The sequence below is a fragment of the Gossypium raimondii genome, chromosome 11, assembly GCF_025698545.1.
Source record: "Gossypium raimondii isolate GPD5lz chromosome 11, ASM2569854v1, whole genome shotgun sequence".
NCBI lineage: Eukaryota > Viridiplantae > Streptophyta > Magnoliopsida > Malvales > Malvaceae > Gossypium > Gossypium raimondii.
In genome coordinates, this window is record NC_068575.1 from 52,015,228 (window position 1) to 52,035,077 (window position 19,850).

Sequence of the window (19,850 nt, forward strand, 5' to 3'; positions counted from 1 at the left end):
TCCAAGCTTTGGCATATTGATTTATTTTTCTCCACAATTGTGTTATGTGAAGGACTTAATTTAACAAATATTTTCAACCATGTGCATTTCACTTGATTTTCATCCAATTCTTCTCTTCCTTAGACCATGGTTGTTGGAGAGCGGATCAGTCGGTTGGACAAGGAACCAATTAGTGTATTAGTCTGGACAAAGGAATTGAACTGAGACAAAAAAAAATCAGTTGAACCAGTGGTTGGATTGATTTTTTAAAATAGTTTTTAGTGTATTTAAAAAAAGAATTTTTATTAATTTTTAAATTTAAAATTGGATCGGTGATCGAATTAACCAAATCAATAACTAGTGGTCTAACCAGTTTAACCACAGGTCTGATTTTTAAAACCATGACTTAGATGGCATAACAACCAACAATTGTTAACACTCTAGCTCTGCCTTGATGCAATTGGCTTCAATTATTGTCAGTTGATTGGAAGGTTGATTATGAAAGTGGCATATTCCTATGTTATAATCGCTTCTTTGCATGAAAAATAGAATATATATATGTTTTTTTGTTTTCACGTATCATTTCATATGTTATTATTGTAAATGTCACAAATAAACCAATATTGTTTAAGTGGTCTCAAATCGTCCATTATGCTCTAAGAAGTTTAATGAATATCTCAATTTCTTTGTTGTTCAAAATATCACAAAAAACAATATTTATTTTGTAAATCTTAAAATAAGTCCCATACTAACAAAATAAATTTAAAAAAAAAAGTAAATTTACCATATCAATGGCGTGATATGTTATGGATTCTTCTTGAAACCTTAAATCAATCATTTTTGGGAAAATAAGTAAAAAAGTTAGGGTTTTTTTTTGTTAGAATTGAAAGTTTGAAAGATTTTTCTGAAAGGATTTACAATGAAAATAAAAGAGAGACCGGTGAGATATTTATAAGAGAGGATATTGAAACACATGGGTGTCAAGTTCTTACTATTGAATAAATTGATTTGATAGATGGATAGTAAATATGTTGATTGACTTAAACTTATCACTCATGAATGTCGAGATCATCTATATTTTATTTCATAATACTTGTTTTCGTGATAGCCAATGCCAAGATTGTGTGGTGATTTAATCATGCATTGACCACTACACATGCCTATTTTGATAAAAAAAAATTTTTTTGTTATTTTCAAAGGAAAAAAAAACCCACATGTCCACTTACAACATCGACGAATAAACTCACGATATTATTTTTTTTTGTCTGTTTGGGTTTGGAAATATAGGTAAGATTGCGTAGGGAATGACAAGGCAAATATATATACCTGAAGATGCACCACATAAACACTCGACAATGTGAGGGAGGACCGCACCCGCACCAATTAACATCCTCAAATACATGAAAGAGTGAAAAGGTCTTCCTTCCATTTGGTCGGCCTCATCCTCCCCAAGCCCAACCAGAATTGGATATCCATCCCCCACCAATATTTTTTGTGGTCTTCCACTCATGTCACCTCACGTCACCTATTCTACTTCATTGCTCTCCACATCTATTTCATTGCTACCCTAATCCATATCACCAATCTAATCCAGTTTTGTTTCCCTTTATGCTTTTCTAACACTTTCCTGTATTTATCCTCTACATCACTCACTAAGTAGTACAAAAATGTTGTCCCATGCTTTAACTTTTCAGAAATTAATTAAAATTTGCGAAGATTATACGAGATTAAAACCAAATTTTGTTGTAGTTGTAACACACACGTTTGAGTTTTAAAAGCAGCATATGCTATTCAAACTTTTTAAGTTAACAATTTGGATTGGAATAGGATTACACTCTTAATTAAGAAAAAGAGAGACAGGGAAGTGAGGGAAAATGAGAGCCATAAGCCCCTGAAAGGGCCCCATATATATATATAAAATAATGGCTCACAGAAGGCCACCCAAAAGCTTTTGGGTGCTATATCTTTTTATGTATCGAGGTTGTACTATTGCATTAGTCAGCGTATCATTTTCTAAAATATATTTCAATGTCATTTTAATTACCTTTTATATGTAGTTATGGTTTAATTTTTAACTTTTTAATATATTTTAGTTACATGAATATAAACATATTTATATACAAAATAATTAATTACCTTAATTTGATAATTATATATTTAACTCTAGTCATAATTATAAAAAATTAAGAAAAAATATTTAAGATATCACATTTTGTACTAATTTAATAAATTGATATCGGCCAAAACACCGTAAAATTTTAACGAACAAAACTTAAATTATTTGATAATTGTTTAGAATCGAAAAAGTATATATATTGATGAATACGAATGATATCGATATAATACCAACTATTAAGATATGTATACACGTGTGTGTGTTGAATGTTGATGATGAATGTGATAGCTATTTCTTTTAATTTATGTGAAGCTTATAATTAAGATTGTGTGAAACTTTTATAGGATAATAGACAACGAGAAATTAATACCACTATTTAATTTAGTGGATATATATAGTTGTTTTCATTTTGAGGTGATGAAAGAGAAAGGTTATGTAGTTGATAATGAAGAGAAAAAAAGAGAAGGGATATTAGTAAATGAATAAAAACCGTAGCAATGACAAACCATGGTGCATGGCTCAAGTGGGTGATGAAATGCCAATGGGGCTACCAATTTAACATTCTCATTAAGCATAAAGGATGTGAATGGCAACATAGGTTCTTATTTTAAGAGTTTTTCATTTTCACTTGAACCATATAAACAAAAAAATAGAGAGCATCCATCTAGTTGTTTATACGAGTTAGTAGAGCAAATGAAGGGGTCAAGTTTTGTAATCTATTTTTTGGGCTGGAAAGCCCAAACTAGGCCTCGACCAAAGGCCAACTTTGGGAATGGAAACAGGAAAAGAAGAGAGAACTTTAAATAATTTATAGACAGGTTTGAGGTCGAAAATCATGCAGCAAACAAGCAATGGGTTTGATGGATCAAACAGACGCATCAGCACTAGGGAAACTGCTAAGTAACCTCAGAAGCAAAATTCGAAATAACACCATTTCCCTGTGGAGTGGACAAACAAAGCAGCCAATTCCACAGCCCAGTTCAATTGTTGTTTTGAAAAGAGAGATTACAACACTTAAAATAGATTAAATTGGATTAAAAAATGGATTTTCCCACTGGATGAACTCAAATACGGATGGGTTGTTGAAACCTTGGAGTCAAGTCAAATCAAGTGCAGTGAAGTTTGTCGATACCATTTCTAGTATATGAGGGATCGGGCCAGCAATTGGTCCACCGCAGTTTATTATTATCTGTTTTAGCAAGAAAAAGGTGAAATACGGAAGGGCGGTTCAAGTTCTAGCAAAATCAACCAACAGTCAAGCAAGCACCCTCTTCTCTCTGCAATCTCTAAACCCTACTTTCTCTGCATCATTTATAAATCCCGCTTGAAACAAATTAAATCTCAGAAAATAAAAAGACCATGAAGTTCCAAATCGAAGACGTTACAGTCTACTTCCCCTATGACTACATCTACCCCGAGCAATACTCTTACATGATCGAACTAAAACGAGCCTTAGACGCCAAAGGCCATTGCCTTCTCGAAATGCCCACCGGCACCGGCAAAACCATCGCCTTACTCTCTCTCATCACCAGCTACTCCCTCTCCAAACCCCAGACCTCCATCAAGCTCATTTACTGTACTCGCACTGTCCATGAGATGGAAAAAACCCTTGCCGAATTGAAGCTTTTGCACAATTATCAGATTAAACACTTGGGTCCTCAAGCTAGGATTCTTGCCATTGGGCTTTCTTCGAGGAAGAACTTGTGCGTCAACCCTACCGTTTTAGCGGCCGAGAACCGGGATTCGGTGGATGCTGGGTGTAGGAAATTGACGGCCAGTTGGGTTCGAGCTATGGCTGCGGAGAATCCCAATGTGCCTACATGCCAATTTTTTGAGAATTATGAGAGGGCTGCTTCTGCCGCCGTGTTGCCACCTGGAGTTTATACCCTTCAGGTATTCAAATTTTTGTATTTTTTTTCATAAATTATATTATAAATGGTAAATGCATTATTTGAATTATATGTTTCAATTGTGAACACTGAGTCTTGAAGAATATTTAAAGTACCATTTCGTTGTTTGCTTAGGGAAGTATAGAGCAAAATGTGCGACAATTAAAAAACAAACAATTTATTTGAAGAATTGCTTCTTAGAAGTGAAACAACAAATAATTCTTTTAGATAACAAAAGGAACAATTTTGCATTTATATAGTCTAATTATGTTTTAACCGATGTTATATTTTTATGCTCTCTGTATTTGGCATTGTCTTTGTAGGACTTGAGGGTGTTTGGGAAGGAGAAAGGGTGGTGTCCGTATTTTTTGGCCAGACATATGGTACAGTTTGCTAATGTGGTCGTTTATAGTTATCAGTATTTACTTGATCCAAAGGTGGCTGGGATCATATCAAAGGAAATGCAGAAGGAGTCTGTTGTGGTGTTTGATGAGGCGCATAATATTGACAATGTGTGTATTGAAGCACTTAGTGTTAGTGTTAGGAGACAGACACTTGAAGGAGCTACAAGGAATCTTAATAGGATAAGTCAAGAGATTGATAGGTATGTTTTCTTTCTCTTCGGTTAGTTTCTTATTACATCAGTGAAATTTACCATTTTGATTTAAATTAGATGGTTAATTGGATTGATAGGGCACTAGAACATATGAAGTTCAAGTATCGGGACTTACTGCACTTGTTCGTTTTCACTGTCGAAATTTCTATATGTGTCAAGTAGTTTCCTAGGAGCAATTTTATATTAGTTCTTGAGTGTATCACCCCCTTAAACTTCTCAATATGAAATTCTATATATGTTTATTTAAATTGTATATCATGGTAGGAAGGTTCAAGGCCACTGATGCAAGCCGACTTCGTGCTGAATACAACCGACTTGTAGAGGGTTTGGCATTGAGAGGAAACCTACCTAGTATGTGGAATGGAAGCCTTTTTTGTAGATGTTTTTAGCATGACTCTTGATTTAATGATGGTTCCAGATTATCATTTCTCTCTCTTCTTTATGCAGTCACTGACAACTGGCTTTCAAATCCTGCACTGCCTGATGATATTCTAAAGGAAGCTGTGCCTGGAAATATCCGTCGAGCTGAGCACTTTTTGCATGTCCTACGTAGATTAGTTCAGTATCTAAGGGGCCGACTAGACACCGAGAATGTTGAGAAAGAAAGCCCAGTTAGCTTTGTTGCATCTATCAATAGTCATGCCGGAATTGACCAGAAAACATTGAAGTTCTGTTATGACCGTCTGCATTCACTCATGTTGACTCTAGAAATTACTGACACAGATGAGTTCTTACACATCCAAACAATATGTGATTTTGCAACTCTTGTAGGCACTTATGGTCGTGGATTTTCAATTATTATTGAACCTTTTGATGAAAGAATGCCACATATTCCAGATCCTATCTTGCAGGTTGGTTTTTGCTATTTTTCTCTTTTCTAAATTACTGATGTTTCAGTATTTTGGCTAACTTCCAGAAATCTCAAAATAACGTAAGGGTTTTGTCCCTACATGCTAATGATATTTTTCCCAAATCTCTATTGTTATTGAGACTGTATGTTTGGAAGGTTCAGTGTAAGAAAGTCAAAATGGTAAATTTTTATTCCTTTTACCTTATATGTTTATACAGAATATTTAATTTCATGATATCTATCTGTTTGAGGTGGTCATCTAGATGATTTGTCTTCCATGTTGACTTTAGTTCTCATTGTATGCCTTTGTTCTCACTGGGGTCTAATTTATGGCTTTTCCAGTGCTTGCATACCTGTGATTCCTACTCTCTTTTTTTTTTTTTCACTCACAATAGTATTTGATATTATTTAAGCTGTTAATATACTAATCTTCATGATTTGGCATTCCAGCTTAGCTGTCATGATGCTTCGCTTGCCATAAAGCCTGTGTTTGACCGATTCCAATCCGTTGTCATTACATCTGGCACACTCAGCCCAATTGATCTGTACCCACGCCTTCTTAACTTTCATCCAGTTGTTAGTCGTAGCTTTACAATGTCGTTGACAAGAGACTGCATATGTCCAATGGTTCTCACACGTGGAAGGTGGGCAGTTGTAATCTTTTCCCTTTGCTTATGAACACTTACAAGTTTGTAACTTGTAAGATATTAAGCCTTATGAATATAGTTATTATGTGTCAATTTGTATTTGGTTTGTTCTTGCAGTGATCAGCTTCCTGTTAGTACCAAATTTGATATGCGAAGTGACCCTGGTGTTGTGAGGAATTATGGGAAACTCTTGTTGGAGATGGTCTCTGTTGTCCCTGATGGAATTGTCTGTTTCTTTGTCAGTTATTCATACATGGATGGAATCATTAACACTTGGAATGATAGTGGAATTCTGAAGGTTAGTATCTTTTGGCTTCTCTTCTTAAATTGTGCAAAGAACTTGGGCATCTTTCGCTCCATTCTGGTTCTTGCCCTTGTTGCTTTTCCTTTATTTCTTTCCTTATTTTATATCTTTTCCTGTCTCCTTTATATAGGCTGGTTCTTGAGAATAACCTTTCTTTATACTGGAAGCATATGTATATGGTTTTCCCAAAACGTTTTTAATCCATCTATTGTAGGAAATAATGCAACATAAGCTTGTCTTCATTGAGACGCAAGATGTTGTAGAAACCACGTTGGCTCTAGACAATTATCGCAAGGCTTGTGACTGTGGAAGAGGTGCAGTGTTTTTTTCTGTTGCCAGGTACTATTGATGATGAAATGTATAACTTTGAATCTTTGTTAGTAGAGCAGGTAATTCTATTATGTTTTTGGTGTCAGTTAGACTGGTTCATTGGCCTATATTCATTCTTATGGCCATTCTTGGTTTTTTATGTTTGGTGCAATGCAAATAACCAAAACCAGTTGTCTTCATCATTTTAACTTTGTACTTGTAGTTTATTTAGTAGAAATAAAGGTGGAAGTAACTTATCACATCTTGATAAATCCCTTGAATGCTTATGTATCTTACAGGGGAAAGGTTGCTGAAGGTATCGATTTTGATCGACATTATGGCAGACTAGTAATAATGTTTGGTGTTCCATTCCAGTATACATTAAGCAAGTGAGTTTCATCCAATAATTTAATCACCTTTCTGGTTTCTGTTTGCCTTTTGCAGTTGTAGCCATAGGCAATCTATGGGTACAATGGTTTTATAGTAATGAACTTATCACAAGTTATGTTTTCTTTGCCTGCACATCAATAAACTTCGGTTTCCTTTCAGAATATTGCTGGCAAGGTTGGAGTACTTACGAGACACATTCCAGATAAAGGAAGGAGATTTTCTTACTTTTGATGCCTTGGTACTACATCCATCATTTTCCTGAATAAACTTGCATTTCCTAAACATATAGTTATGAAATATGACAACGGTTTGTTGACTACGTGATTTTTGAAACAGAGGCAAGCTGCTCAATGTGTGGGACGAGTTATCCGTTCAAAGGCGGATTATGGGATGATGATATTTGCTGATAAGAGGTATATGTATCTCCTTACTCCTTTTCTAGTATATTGAGATTGAAAATTCTGTCTTTGAGCTAGAAGTATTGCCTTTTCTGGTTAGCGGCAAATCATTCCAACCTATAGTTTTTAACTTCTTATCGTCTTTATTAATTTTATGGTTGAGATGCCCTCCGTCCAAACTTTGCAACTGTAAAAGCAATGTTGAATTGTTAACAGAATAAACACAGTATGTTTTAAAACAGTTGAAGCTATTCTTCTGTTAGATTACTTGCCAGGGCTATTAAAGGGGAGCCTGAAAGTTTGTTATTTCTTCATGAAACCTATCTCCTTTTTACAAGGGTTCTGTATGATAAATGTAGAGACGTTTTGGACAACACATGGAGATTTTTATACCTTACTCTTCTCCTTTTTGGCTGATTAAGTCATGGGAGATTTCCTACTTTCCCCGTCTTCTGAATTAGTGGATGAATGCAGGTATAGCCGACATGACAAGCGCTCAAAATTACCAAGCTGGATACTGTCTCATTTACGAGATGTGAACCTGAATTTGAGCACCGACATGGCTTTACATATAGCAAAAGAGGTATTCCCCCTTGTTCATTGTTCAGTATTTTGTTAGCACTTTGGAGAAAGATAAATGTCATTCTAGATATAATATAGTTAGGTATATTATCTGATATTTTCTCTGATGTAGTTCATTTACTTGAGGCATATGGTGTCTTCAATAGGTGCCTTTTAATACTAAAAAGAAAAATGCACATAATGAATTGTCTGCTTGGATTGGAATCATATATATAGAACCTAGACTCCTAAAGAAGGTTGAAATCTTGTTATGGCTTAAGCTAAAATTTGTGTATCTGAATTAGTCCTTGGTTGTTTACGATATATATTTGATGCCCTAAGATTTGCTTTTCATTTTATTCTCGGTGGGTGCAGTTCCTAAGAAAAATGGCTCAACCTTATGAGAAGATCGGTGGCAGTGGTAGGAAGACATTACTATCAGAAGAAGATTTGGAGAAGATGGGGGATGGAGGCATGGATGAAATGTTGTATTAAGGAATTCTCTGCTCATTAAAACCAGAAATGGAAGAGATGTCTCTGCCATGAACAAGTTTTGAGTCCACCTCAATGTATTATCCATTTTAAGTATCAAGGTTATCACCAAGTTTTGTAAACTGAGAAGCCGAGTATTGAATGCTAAACATATAGCCTATGGCAATGGCACATACACACAACAATTTTTGTAATCCCTCTAGTGTTTTGGGATTCACCCCGTACAATGCACACTGAACTTGAATGAGATTAGCTCATCCCCCTTGAAGATGAGAGGAGATTTTAAACAATGTACATGAACAGGTTTGTTTCTGGCAACATTTCATTTTATTTTCTGTTAAAATTTACAGTTATAAGGAATTACTGCAGTTCAACCTCATAATATCCTTCCCCATTCCTGGGAAAATTTGTACTCCTGTTTGTAAATAATTTTAAGATGGAGATAAAGTATGTGGATTAGAATGAAGGTATCATTTGATTTATGGCCCACTTCACCTCCGTTATGCTTACTTTCTTTCCGTTTACATTATCCTTCACCTGCAAATGTAAGTACCATTCACAAGGTAAACATGGTACACAAAACTGTCAGCCTTATTCCCAAAAGGAAAAGATATAACAATTAGGTGGAGAATTAAATTACCTTGGCTCTCAACTCAGCTGCTAACACTCCATTATTCAAAGAAGACTGAACCGTCGTTATCTCAATTCGAAGCTGTTCCCTCAGCATCCGCATTATATCAACCAACAACCCTTCCCTATACTCGCATTGCAACTCCAACAACGCGTCATTTTCTATTATCGACACCTCCAACGCCGTTTCGGGCTGCGTCTTCTTTGGCCTAGCTTCACCTCTACTCTCTGTCACTATCCTCATCTTCCTTTTCTCCCGCCCTGGTTCTGGACCCAATGATCGTGCCCTCTCCGACACCGTTACCCCACTTCTCTGCAGCGAATCTGCTGATCTTGGCCGTTCGTTATGGGCTTCTATTTCCTTGTTTCGTGTTTCCAGTTCTTGTATCTTTTTACGTAACTGTTTGACGTACTCGATGGTGTCCCCGAGTATGGAAGCTTTATCCATTTTGGTAACGAATGGAACCAAGGATCTTAATATGATGAACCGTTCGTTGAGCTTTTCCCGTCGCCTCCTCTCTGCTAGTACATGGTTGGCGCTGAGCTCCTCCTGCGGGGTCCCCTTGCGGAACCTGGCGGCGGCATCGGCGTCACGTGCCTTGGGTGAGTTCTCGTCGCGGTATTTGCTGTGGAGGAGCGGAACACTAAATAGAATGTACTTGAGGAGCCACTGGGAGGACGCTCCTTCGAGGGCCACTGGGAGCTGGTGGTGGTCTGAACGGATTGTCCACTTGGAAAACGCTGATTCCGTTGAGTAGGTTGGCAATGAGTCGGCCCAACGGGTTGGTTGGCCTTGGAGGATGGCGGAGACGGTCTGAGAATAGTGGGTGTTTTCTTGTGCTAGTCCATCCATCGGCAGTAGCCCTACAAAATAACTCAAAAACAAGTTTCAACTGATAATTTTTATCACACTAAACTAAACGAAAAGCACTCCAAAATCTTTTGGTTGATTACCGGGAAGCCTTTCAATTTTCCCCATAAAAATGCCGACAAAAACATTGACAGTTAATATAATAAACATTGAACTCTACGGGGCGGGTGAAATAAACAAAGGTAGTTGAAATTTCGATTTGTGTACAGTCATTTGGCAGCTTGCAATAAATAACTATGAAGAAGAAATTTGATCAGAGTTGGAGCAATAATACATCAATCATTATTTTATGCTGAAGAAACTTGGAAGTCTCCCCATGCAGTAAGCCAAGCCCCACCATACCAAAAGGACCCTCATTTGATTTGTGTGAGTGAGAAGTGACAGGAAAAGGCCACTGTTTGCAAATCTATTTATTAACCCTGAATTCTACAACTAAGATTTTGTACTATATTTCTAATTATTGGCCAACAATATTCTACAAAGTATTTTCTCCCATTCCCAACTTTCCATTCTAGTCTTTTTACCTGAATAACGTGACTCAAGCCCACTGTTTGCTGCCTCCTCCTCCTGTACCATTTCCCACCTCCTACACAACTCGGCTTTAAACGACTCGGCTCGCCGCTGCTTCTCTGCTTGACTTACGCCTGCCATGTGAATATCTGTGTCTAAGTTATTTGATGCGTCGTCTGGTGACCCTAGCCTCATGTCTTCCGACATTTCCAACTGCATCATTAACTCGCTTGGCTCAGCTGCTACTCTCACCATTCGGCGGCTATTTCGATCCGTTTCGGCACAGTCTGATTCAGGTCCTTCTTCCTCTTCCTCTTCTTCTTCTTCTTCTTCTTCTTCTTCTTCTTCTTCTTCATTGCCGTCTAGGTTAGGGTTTGCAGCTGCGTACGTAGGAGGAAGTGCAGGAGAGTGGAAGCGAGTGTAATCGGCGGGGTTCGAAGTGGAGTGTTCGGAGAGAGCCGGTTTGGGGTTACGAATTATATCATCTGTGAAGAAGGTTTTGACATGTTGGACTAACTCTAGATCCTCTTGGAGCTGAAATGGAATCAAGCGGACTATCTACTGTCAATATCAGCAGATTGACGGAAGAATTTTCTAGTGACACAAACAGGAAACTTTTATTACCTTTTCCGTAGTGCCAAGTTCAACAACACCATCGTGGACAGCAATGCAAAGCACAGTCTACAACAATATACAACATAAACCAATGTCAATCAATAATTAAATTAATAATATATGAAAGAATGATGCATTTTAATTTTAAACTGCATCTGCATGAGTCCAATAACAGATATAGGTACCTGTATACGAGCACTCTATTGCAACCGTACGGCGCCATTTTTATTTATGTTGACAAACAGGAAGATACAACGTAGTTAGTGCACTGAATTGAGGTACAAGATGAAGAATAAGCACATGATGAACTGCTGCTCATTAATAGTGATGAAAAAGCCAAGAGTAATTTATAAAACCCTCCAAATTCAAGTAATTTATAAAATTAGTTGAGACGCTTGCATTAAGTAAGAAAATTATGTCCTTATTAGTTATAAAATAGTACAAGCAAAAGGCAATGTCGCAACAATACCTTAGCAAGAATAGCTCTTGAGAAAATTTTACTATCAACCTCACTTGCACCCGTAAGCCATACATGCTGCCTCCTTGCATATGCCTTTCCAGGCAACCTGTACACAATATTTATCACATCCCGGCCATGTAAATATATATATATGTGTGTGTGTGTTTGAAATAAATCAGTGGTTAATCAAAACACAGTACTGGTATTGATATACACTAATCTGTTTTTGGTACCAAACACATTATTAGAGACCAAGTTGAAGAGTTTCAGAACGTGATTGCGGCCTACCCCTGTCATTAATTTCATCATGCTACAACAGTGTTACCTCAAATTTCCTGTTCTAAGTACAAAGACAGGACGACTCTCATCTGCCATGAGAACAACGTTTACTGTCTGTAGTCGCTTAGGTCGGTTTCAACTTTCAATCAAGTGTTTATTATTTTTATTACATTCTAATTTCTAGTTTACCTATTTCAGTGTTAATATCTGGAACAATATCTAGTGGAATATATTCCTCTTGAGTAGTTTCTTCAATCAAATTTGTCAAAAGACAAACTGAAGCATGTTATCTTTCTTTCACCATTAAAAAAAAAAAGTCACTATTCCTCCAAAAAGGAAGAAGACGACGACATTAAAGGTTCTCACCTAACCACATGTCAAGGGCATCATCAAACATGAAATACTGTGATGAACTATTTAGATTGAATAAATTACTTGAAACTCACTGTTGCAATAACGAATCCCCAACTGTCTCATTAACTCTTCTTAATTGTTTGTAGCGCAATTGGTCCTCACTTACCATTTTAGTAACTACAGTCCCAAACCTCATTTCTTACACTGAGAAGTTATCCATTGCTGAATGAGGAAGATGAGCTACTCCATTAATTTTATTCATTGTTTTCTTTTCTTTCTCTATATGATAAATGGTCCTAATATCTTGGAATGAAAAACTATGAATCATGACAAAGAGTTTAAAACAAAAAAGATCCTCCTTCCCACCCGTAATTTTCTTTTTTTTTTTCCCCATTTTTATTGGCAGATTCCAGCACTGGGGTTCACTAGAATAAGTAACTCACGTTGAAGGGGAAAAAAGTGGAACGGATGGTAGGAAAAAGAGAGCACTGAGCACAAAAAGTCAATGTGCTAAGGGGCAACTATAAGCTAGTAAGCTACTATATAGGAAAGAATTTAACTTACCCTACTCCAGGAGGAAAAGAGAAGGAGACGCACATCAAATAGAACCATTCGGACTCGGTTAAGTCCTCCGGTGACAACGCTGCAGATGGTCGCCGGACTGTCTGGTTCGACTCTCCGGCGGATAATGAGTCGTAGAGCTCTCTAAGTTGTTGGCTCCTTTGCAAAGCCGCCTCTTCCGCACTGACCTCCATTGGTTGCAGTGTCTTTCGTGTCTTGATTGCTCCATTGTAGTATCCGTCTGACCATACTAAGATCCTAATTAAAACACACTCAAATCGATCATTATAACCAATGACACTAAATCGATTGTATTGCAGAACTAGTCCAAGAAGAAGAAAAAATTCACCCTTGTTGGGGACAAATTTGCCAGAAAAGGCTGTAGGTCCATTGAACTGATTGCACCGCCGCCTGCAACATATTCCGAAGCCTGTTACTAGGCGGCACAGCCATTCACTCCAAATTTGAGCTGGATATTAATGTCAGAAAATGAGAAGAAAAAAAATGGGATATTATATACTAGTGAAGAAACAGAAAGAAGCAGAATCATAAAATCATCCTATATATCATGATATCTGCAGCTGAAAATCACAAAAAACCCTTTACCCAAACCCCAAAACCCCTTAAAAAGGAGCAAAAAGGAAAAGGAAAAGAAGGGTAGACAAGAGGAGCCCGAGGAAGGGTAGCAGAAGAAAAAAGAGCAACAGGTGAGAGATCAGACACAGACAAATTCAAAAGATACTAGATGACTTTGAGGAGAGATTTGTTTTAGTTGCCCAACACATATACCCCATACTTTCTAACGAGACAGAGATTTTAAAAATAACAAAATGTATATATAAAAGGAATTTGAAGGATCGTTAGCTTAGAAATTGATGTAATATAAACTTTATAAGAAAAGAAAATATTGTAGTAGTTAGGGTTCGTAAAGAGCGAGAAAAGTGATATTATTGGAGATATGGAAATTTGACTGGTCGGTGTACCAGCCAGTTTGATGTGAGCTGACAACATTACGGGGTGCTTTTTAGTTGTGGGCTACGTGCGTGTGTTCTTGACTGTCTACATTATTGGTGGATCCAAAACGGGAAATGAGCGCCTTGACTAGCCGTTGTCAATCACTGTTCATTCATTATACTAAGCTCAGAGGCGGCGTTAAGCTCTCATCTCATTTTTCTTTTCCTTCCAACACCCGTCCTACGTTGATATTTTTAAATAAAGAAAATGAAAGGTCCAAACTCCAAAATAGTTGATTAAGGCAGAGGTATTGCATTAGAGTACCGTCATGCCCTGATTCAAGAATCCTACCCACACCTGATTTAGCAAGACAGTCCTCTTCGCTATTCACAGCCCTGGAAACCATCGCTTGGAATCATGTCCAAAACAAGTTTACAAACATTGCTGATTTGGGTAGGCCCATTCAATCACAACTTTATAACAACTAATCAATTTAGTCAAAAGGTATACATTTTTAATTAACTCCAAACTTAAAATTATATATAATTCAAAAATAAAATTCTTAAAATTTTAGATAATTATGTCATATAATTTCACAATTTTATAGAATTTAAGTTTAAGAATTAAAATTACAAAAAAACAAATTCAAATATTAAAATAAACCAAAATAAAAATCAACCTAATGCCTAATTCAAGGAAAAAATACATTAACCCAAGAATAATATTTCATCTTGACTTCAAATATTGAATTTCTGACTTTACTTTTGACTAAGGAAACCAATCTTATTTTACCTCAATTCCATTGTACAAAGTTATTTTTTTAAATAAAATATATACATTTGAAAAGTGCTGAGTAATTATTGTGAAATTATTTATTCAATAATTTTGAAAGTTTCATATTATTAAGAAAATTCTAGAAGAAGATAGGATGGGTGTGTTCTATACAAGTGAAACAAACATTAACAACGCATTTGGTTGGGGGGAATGCATGCGTATTCCCCCCTATGCAGCGGGCCCACTGCTAAACGGCCGTTTGGTTCGCTGTAACCCCATTCCGCGTGTAATCGGTTACCCCCCTATGCAGTTATTGCGCGTAATAACTATTACGCTCCCTCATCCCCGATTGCCTAATCCGTGTTTTCCCCTTTTCTGCTATTCCGTTTTTTGCCCTCGTCCTCAACCTTCTGATTCTCTGACGCCTCCTTGCACAGGTAATTTCTTTTCCCTTCCACTCAGTCCGTCATTGATTTGAGTTTAGGGTTTCTTTGATTTTCTTCATTTTATCAAGAAGGAGGAACCGATTTACTGTTGTATTTTAACTGTTCACTAACCCAAATCGATTTCCCTTTTCTTATTTCAGACACCTTCTTCATCGCACTCTTCCCCGATTTTGCATTACCCGGTTAGTTTTCCAGAGGTTTTTCCAAAGTTTGTTTTGCATGTTCGATTGAAAGACATAATTTTAGGGCTAAATAGTTTGTTTCGGTTCTTGCCTGTATTGCATTATTTGTTTCGGTTCTTGCCTGTATTGCATTATTTGTTTGAGTTAATCGATTTCCCTTTTCTCATTACAGGTTGTTGTTCATCGAACTCTTCCCCGATTTCCCTGGTTACAGGTTAGTTTTCCTCCCCAAGTAAAACTCCTCTGCGATTTGTGAAGAGAAACTTTAGGGGACGAATCTGCTCTCCCTTGCTATTCCTACTTAACTGCTTTCGATCTTTTGTTTTTGTTCTTTGGCATGCTAATAAGCTTTATGATTATTTAGTTGTTGTTTGGCATACTTAATCTGCTCAAATTCCAAACAAATATTATTTGCGTAATTTTAGTTGTTGTTGCGTCTTGGTCTGTTTGGTCTGTTTATATTTTGTTGTTAGTAATGCTCTGCTCTTTTGGCTAGATTTGGTTCCAGTTTGCTTAGCTTAGGTGGAATGGTGTTGGGTTTGATAGATATCTTACATCTGATACATGGAAGATTGTTGTTTCTTTTCCTTTGTTATGTAATCCAAAGACTTTTAAGGCATGCAAGTATGTTATATGAAGTTGTTTAAGCTATGTTTATTATTTCATAGGTAGTAGTACAGAACCATTAGGTTCATTTTGGTTGCAATCAAAGTTAATAAGCTTAACTGCAGACTTGAGGTAGTGAGCAATTACGGCTTTATTTTCTAAGTTAGCTTACTGACTGATCCAGACTTGTGAATTGCCATTTAAATTCAGACAGTTTTGTGATACTCTGCTGTTGTTTGAAAGAGTTTACAATGGAAAATGTTGTTAGTGCTGTTTTTTCAATTCAGAAATTGTTTAGTTGTTGTTAGTGACTAGAAGATGACACTGGAAATTGTTGCGTCTGTTTTGATATTGTTCTTGATATGTTCTGGTTCCTGTTTGTTTTGGGGATTATTAATTGCAAGTTTGGTATGATATAGTTCTGTTATTCTTTAGATTTTGAAATGAAACGCTGTAAAAGAGTTACTTGAGGTAGAGGTAGATATTCGATTAAGGGTTAATTATGTTGTTATTATTAAAGACTCAAATAATTATTGAATTAATTTACAAGGCTTTTTTATATAATAAGCTCTCTATTTTTAAATTATGTATAAACAATCAATCAAGTTCCAATTTCGATGCTTATATAATGTCCAAATTTAAGTTTAAATCTTCATATTTTAATTAAAATATAATTCGGTACATCAACCGATTAAAATGCTAACGTAAATTTTTATACTTGATAATAATATTCAAATTTCTTATTTAATTGAATTGATTATAATATTATTTTCAAATAAATTATCAAATTATAAAATGGCACTCAATTGACATAATTATTCATAAAGAGTTTATTCCTTTTCAAATGCGTATAATGTTAATTACTCATGTTTTGTTACATCAACGGAGAAAATGTTCTCAAAATTAAAATTGATAAAATCTTCTGAAGATTAACAATATCTCAACAAAATTGAATGAATTAGCTATTTTATTAATTGAAAAAGATATCTTATACAAGATTGATTTTAATAATTTTGCATCTCTAAAGTCTAAAAATAAAATTTAAAAAAACATTTATAATGTTTATTTAATAGTTAGTTAACTAATTTGAAGGTCTATTTTAAAGTTTCTCTTTTAAGTTTTTAGAAATGTTGAGACACATTAGGTAAATATATTAACAATTTAATTACCTTAGGTGCAATTTACCTTAAATTTAATGATTAGTAATAAATTTGATAAAAAATTTGATTAATAATTATTAAGCCTAGAATAGTATTACTTCTTAAATTGCTTCTCAAAAGTGTTAGAGCCGTATATAATACCAAACAAACAACTTTCTAAATCATAATTATTTTTGAAAAGTATTTTTGAACTCAAAAGCAAAAGCTACAATTTGAACATGCTTTATAATTTATTAAATCATAATGAGTTTAGTTATAATCTAACAAATACCAACAATTAATTTTAGTTCAATTATACATATACCTACAAATTTTAATTTCGAAGACGAAAAATTTATGCAAATTGCTATAGACGAAAAAATTTTATAATTTATAAATATATTGATAAAGATTCTACTTTTTTGATAATGTGTAATTGCAACTTCAGCAGAAGTCAGAAGAATATCAAAAGATGGAAGAGAAAGCTTCAAATTTATATTCAACCTTATGGGAAATTGAAGGTTTAACCAACGATCAGCGGTATCGAGCTTTGAGTAAAATTCAGATCATCCAACTCAAATGATCGTTTTCTTTAGTTTACCTTCTGTTGCGCGATTGGAATGGGTCAGAAGATTTCTTTCTGACCATTAAAAATCAATGTTCAAATTAAAAATCAATGTTCAAACTTTTGATGTTGTAAAACTATATAACATATGGATTATGATGTAGAATTTCATTTTCATCTAACATTTTCTTAATATAAGTTAATTATGTTTATGCGAATATAATTCTCAAGTTATATTTTGATTTTAGTAAATTCATATAAGAACATTTTATTATTAAATTATATTTAATATTAATTATTTTAAATTGTATAAATTCATATAAGAAAATTTATTATCAAGAATTTTATGAAATTATATATCATTATTAAATTATATTTAACATTAATTATTTTAAATTATATAAATTCATATAAGAAAATTTAATCACGAATTTTATGAAATTATATATTATTAAATTATATTTAATAATAATTATTTTAAATTATACAAATTCATATAAGACAATTTATTAGTGATAATTATTTTAGTAAATTATATATTATCATATATTATGATTTTAGTAAATTCATATAAGAATTTTGATTATTAAGAATTTTATTAAATTATATATTTTAATTAAAATATATTTAATAATAATTATGTTAAATTATATTTTATAGTATCATATATTATGATTTGAGTAAATTCATATAAGAATATTGATTATTAAGAATTTTCTTAAATTATATATTTTAATTATAATATATTTAATAATAATCAATATGATTAAATTATTTATTATTGATATTAATAATCTTATTAAAATTTAAATAACAATAATAATCATTTACCCATACAAATTTATACTAAGGGTATTCTAGTCATTTTAGTTTTTTTCATTATGCTACTACACCTCTATTCCATTCAACCAAACACAAGATTACTATTACGCCTCTATTCCATTACATTCAATCAAACAATTGATTTGCTATTACGCCTCTATTCCATTACGTCTCTATTCCAATACAGCGAACCAAACGTGCTGTAAAAGTTTAAACTTCAAATATAATAAACCAAATAAATTAATTTATTAGTAACTCATATTAAAAATTATACTCAACTCAAATGTAGCATTAATTTATTAAAACCACAAACTTTAATTATTTTAAAAATAAAAATTAGCTCAAGCTGCACAATAAATAGTTTTTATTTGAAGTTTAATTTATTAATAAAATAAATAAATTATAAATATAAATATAAATATAAATATAAAAGTATGAGTTTAGAAAAATTTTAAACCGACGAATATCATTTTTATTGCCTGTTATAGTGTTGAGTTTGTCATTTTAAATATTTTTATTTGATATTTTCACATTTTTAAATTAGAGTTTCAGTTTCATTAAAATAATTAATTTAGAATTTTGCTTAATAAGAAAATATACCAGGCTTATAAATAAGCATTCTAATTCTATTAAAAAAGTTACTAAATGAGTTTATATAATACTAAATAAAATTTCGAATTTTATATTATTTTTTTTCAATTAACAAAAATAAAACATTACATTAATTTTGTTTTAGATAGTAAATTTTTATATTTTTTATAAATAATTTAATAATGATTAAAAAGTTCTATTACCACTATATTTGAATTGTTAAAATAAATTATATATGTTAAATAGTTATTAATTTAAATAATATTACTTTAAGTTAACTACATGAAGCAAAATTATGGTGTATATTGAATTTGATAAAAAACACTTTAATTATGATTTGAATTTTTATTATCGTAATATTTGAATTTTTATATAAGGGTGTGTTTAATAAATCAATGAAGATTTTAGATAGGTTAGACAATCATTTTAATTTTTTTACTTAAGTGTTGTTTGATAAATTGAAAAATTAAGTATTGAAAATTTAAATACTGAATTTAAATTATAAAATTATTTGATTTATTACTTAAAAAATTGTTGAATAAGATAAAGTAAATAGGTGCATACTTATCACGTAATGTTAAAAAAATTAAGTTGACTTTATTTTATTTATAAATTAAAATAAATTATTTTTAAAAGAAAATTTTAGATATTTAAATTACCATATTTATATTTTATCTAAAACCATTCAAAATGATATGAAATATTATATGAATAAGATTGAAATTAAAAGATAAATAATGTCTTAAAAATCAATACTTACTTTCATCATATATTTATTAATTCATCAAACAAATGATTTAATATAAATTTTAATTGCATTCGAGGAGAAATATAATATTTAAAAGGCTTCTGTAGAAAGCCTCTGCTGTAGCGGAGAGTGTGGCAGATGGTTGGTTCCCTCATTTCACTCCTTTTCTCCCGCCCACAAATTGGTATGCTT

General features: G+C 33.5%; 2 protein-coding genes across 2 annotated transcripts; one reads left to right on the forward strand and one right to left on the reverse strand.

Annotated features, from left to right (window-relative positions):
* The first annotated feature begins 3,170 nt into the window (after window positions 1-3,170).
* LOC105803101 (general transcription and DNA repair factor IIH helicase subunit XPD) lies at window positions 3,171-8,933 on the forward strand. The gene is made up of 12 exons (XM_012635100.2): window positions 3,171-3,988; window positions 4,308-4,588; window positions 4,869-4,951; window positions 5,048-5,451; window positions 5,901-6,094; window positions 6,215-6,395; window positions 6,616-6,740; window positions 7,010-7,099; window positions 7,260-7,338; window positions 7,437-7,513; window positions 7,973-8,081; window positions 8,435-8,933. Exons 1-12 carry the CDS (start codon window positions 3,455-3,457, stop codon window positions 8,552-8,554), a joined length of 2,277 nt encoding a protein of 758 aa, XP_012490554.1. The 5' UTR covers window positions 3,171-3,454; the 3' UTR covers window positions 8,555-8,933.
* LOC105803102 (transcription factor BHLH42) lies at window positions 8,689-13,695 on the reverse strand. Its single transcript, XM_012635101.2, has 8 exons — window positions 13,181-13,695; window positions 12,835-13,089; window positions 11,647-11,743; window positions 11,363-11,377; window positions 11,187-11,243; window positions 10,577-11,096; window positions 9,192-10,045; window positions 8,689-9,088 (listed from the first exon to the last, which is right to left on the reverse strand). The coding sequence occupies exons 1-8, from the start codon at window positions 13,282-13,284 to the stop codon at window positions 9,008-9,010; spliced, it is 1,983 nt and encodes a 660-aa protein (XP_012490555.2). The 5' UTR covers window positions 13,285-13,695; the 3' UTR covers window positions 8,689-9,007.
* Between the last annotated feature and the right edge of the window lie 6,155 nt (window positions 13,696-19,850).

Excerpts from the sequence above, each read along its gene's own strand:
- LOC105803101 (XM_012635100.2), top strand. The coding sequence starts at position 3,455 with ATGAAGTTCCAAATCGAAGACGTTACAGTCTACTTCCCCTATGACTAC. Across the intron at positions 6,741-7,009 it reads GTGTTTTTTTCTGTTGCCAG|GGGAAAGGTTGCTGAAGGTA; the intron begins GTACTATTGATG and ends TGTATCTTACAG. Across the intron at positions 8,082-8,434 it reads CTTTACATATAGCAAAAGAG|TTCCTAAGAAAAATGGCTCA; the intron begins GTATTCCCCCTT and ends CGGTGGGTGCAG.
- LOC105803102 (XM_012635101.2), bottom strand. The coding sequence starts at position 13,284 with ATGGCTGTGCCGCCTAGTAACAGGCTTCGGAATATGTTGCAGGCGGCG. Across the intron at positions 13,090-13,180 it reads CAAATTTGTCCCCAACAAGG|GATCTTAGTATGGTCAGACG; the intron begins GTGAATTTTTTC and ends TGTTTTAATTAG. Across the intron at positions 11,097-11,186 it reads AACTTGGCACTACGGAAAAG|CTCCAAGAGGATCTAGAGTT; the intron begins GTAATAAAAGTT and ends ATTCCATTTCAG.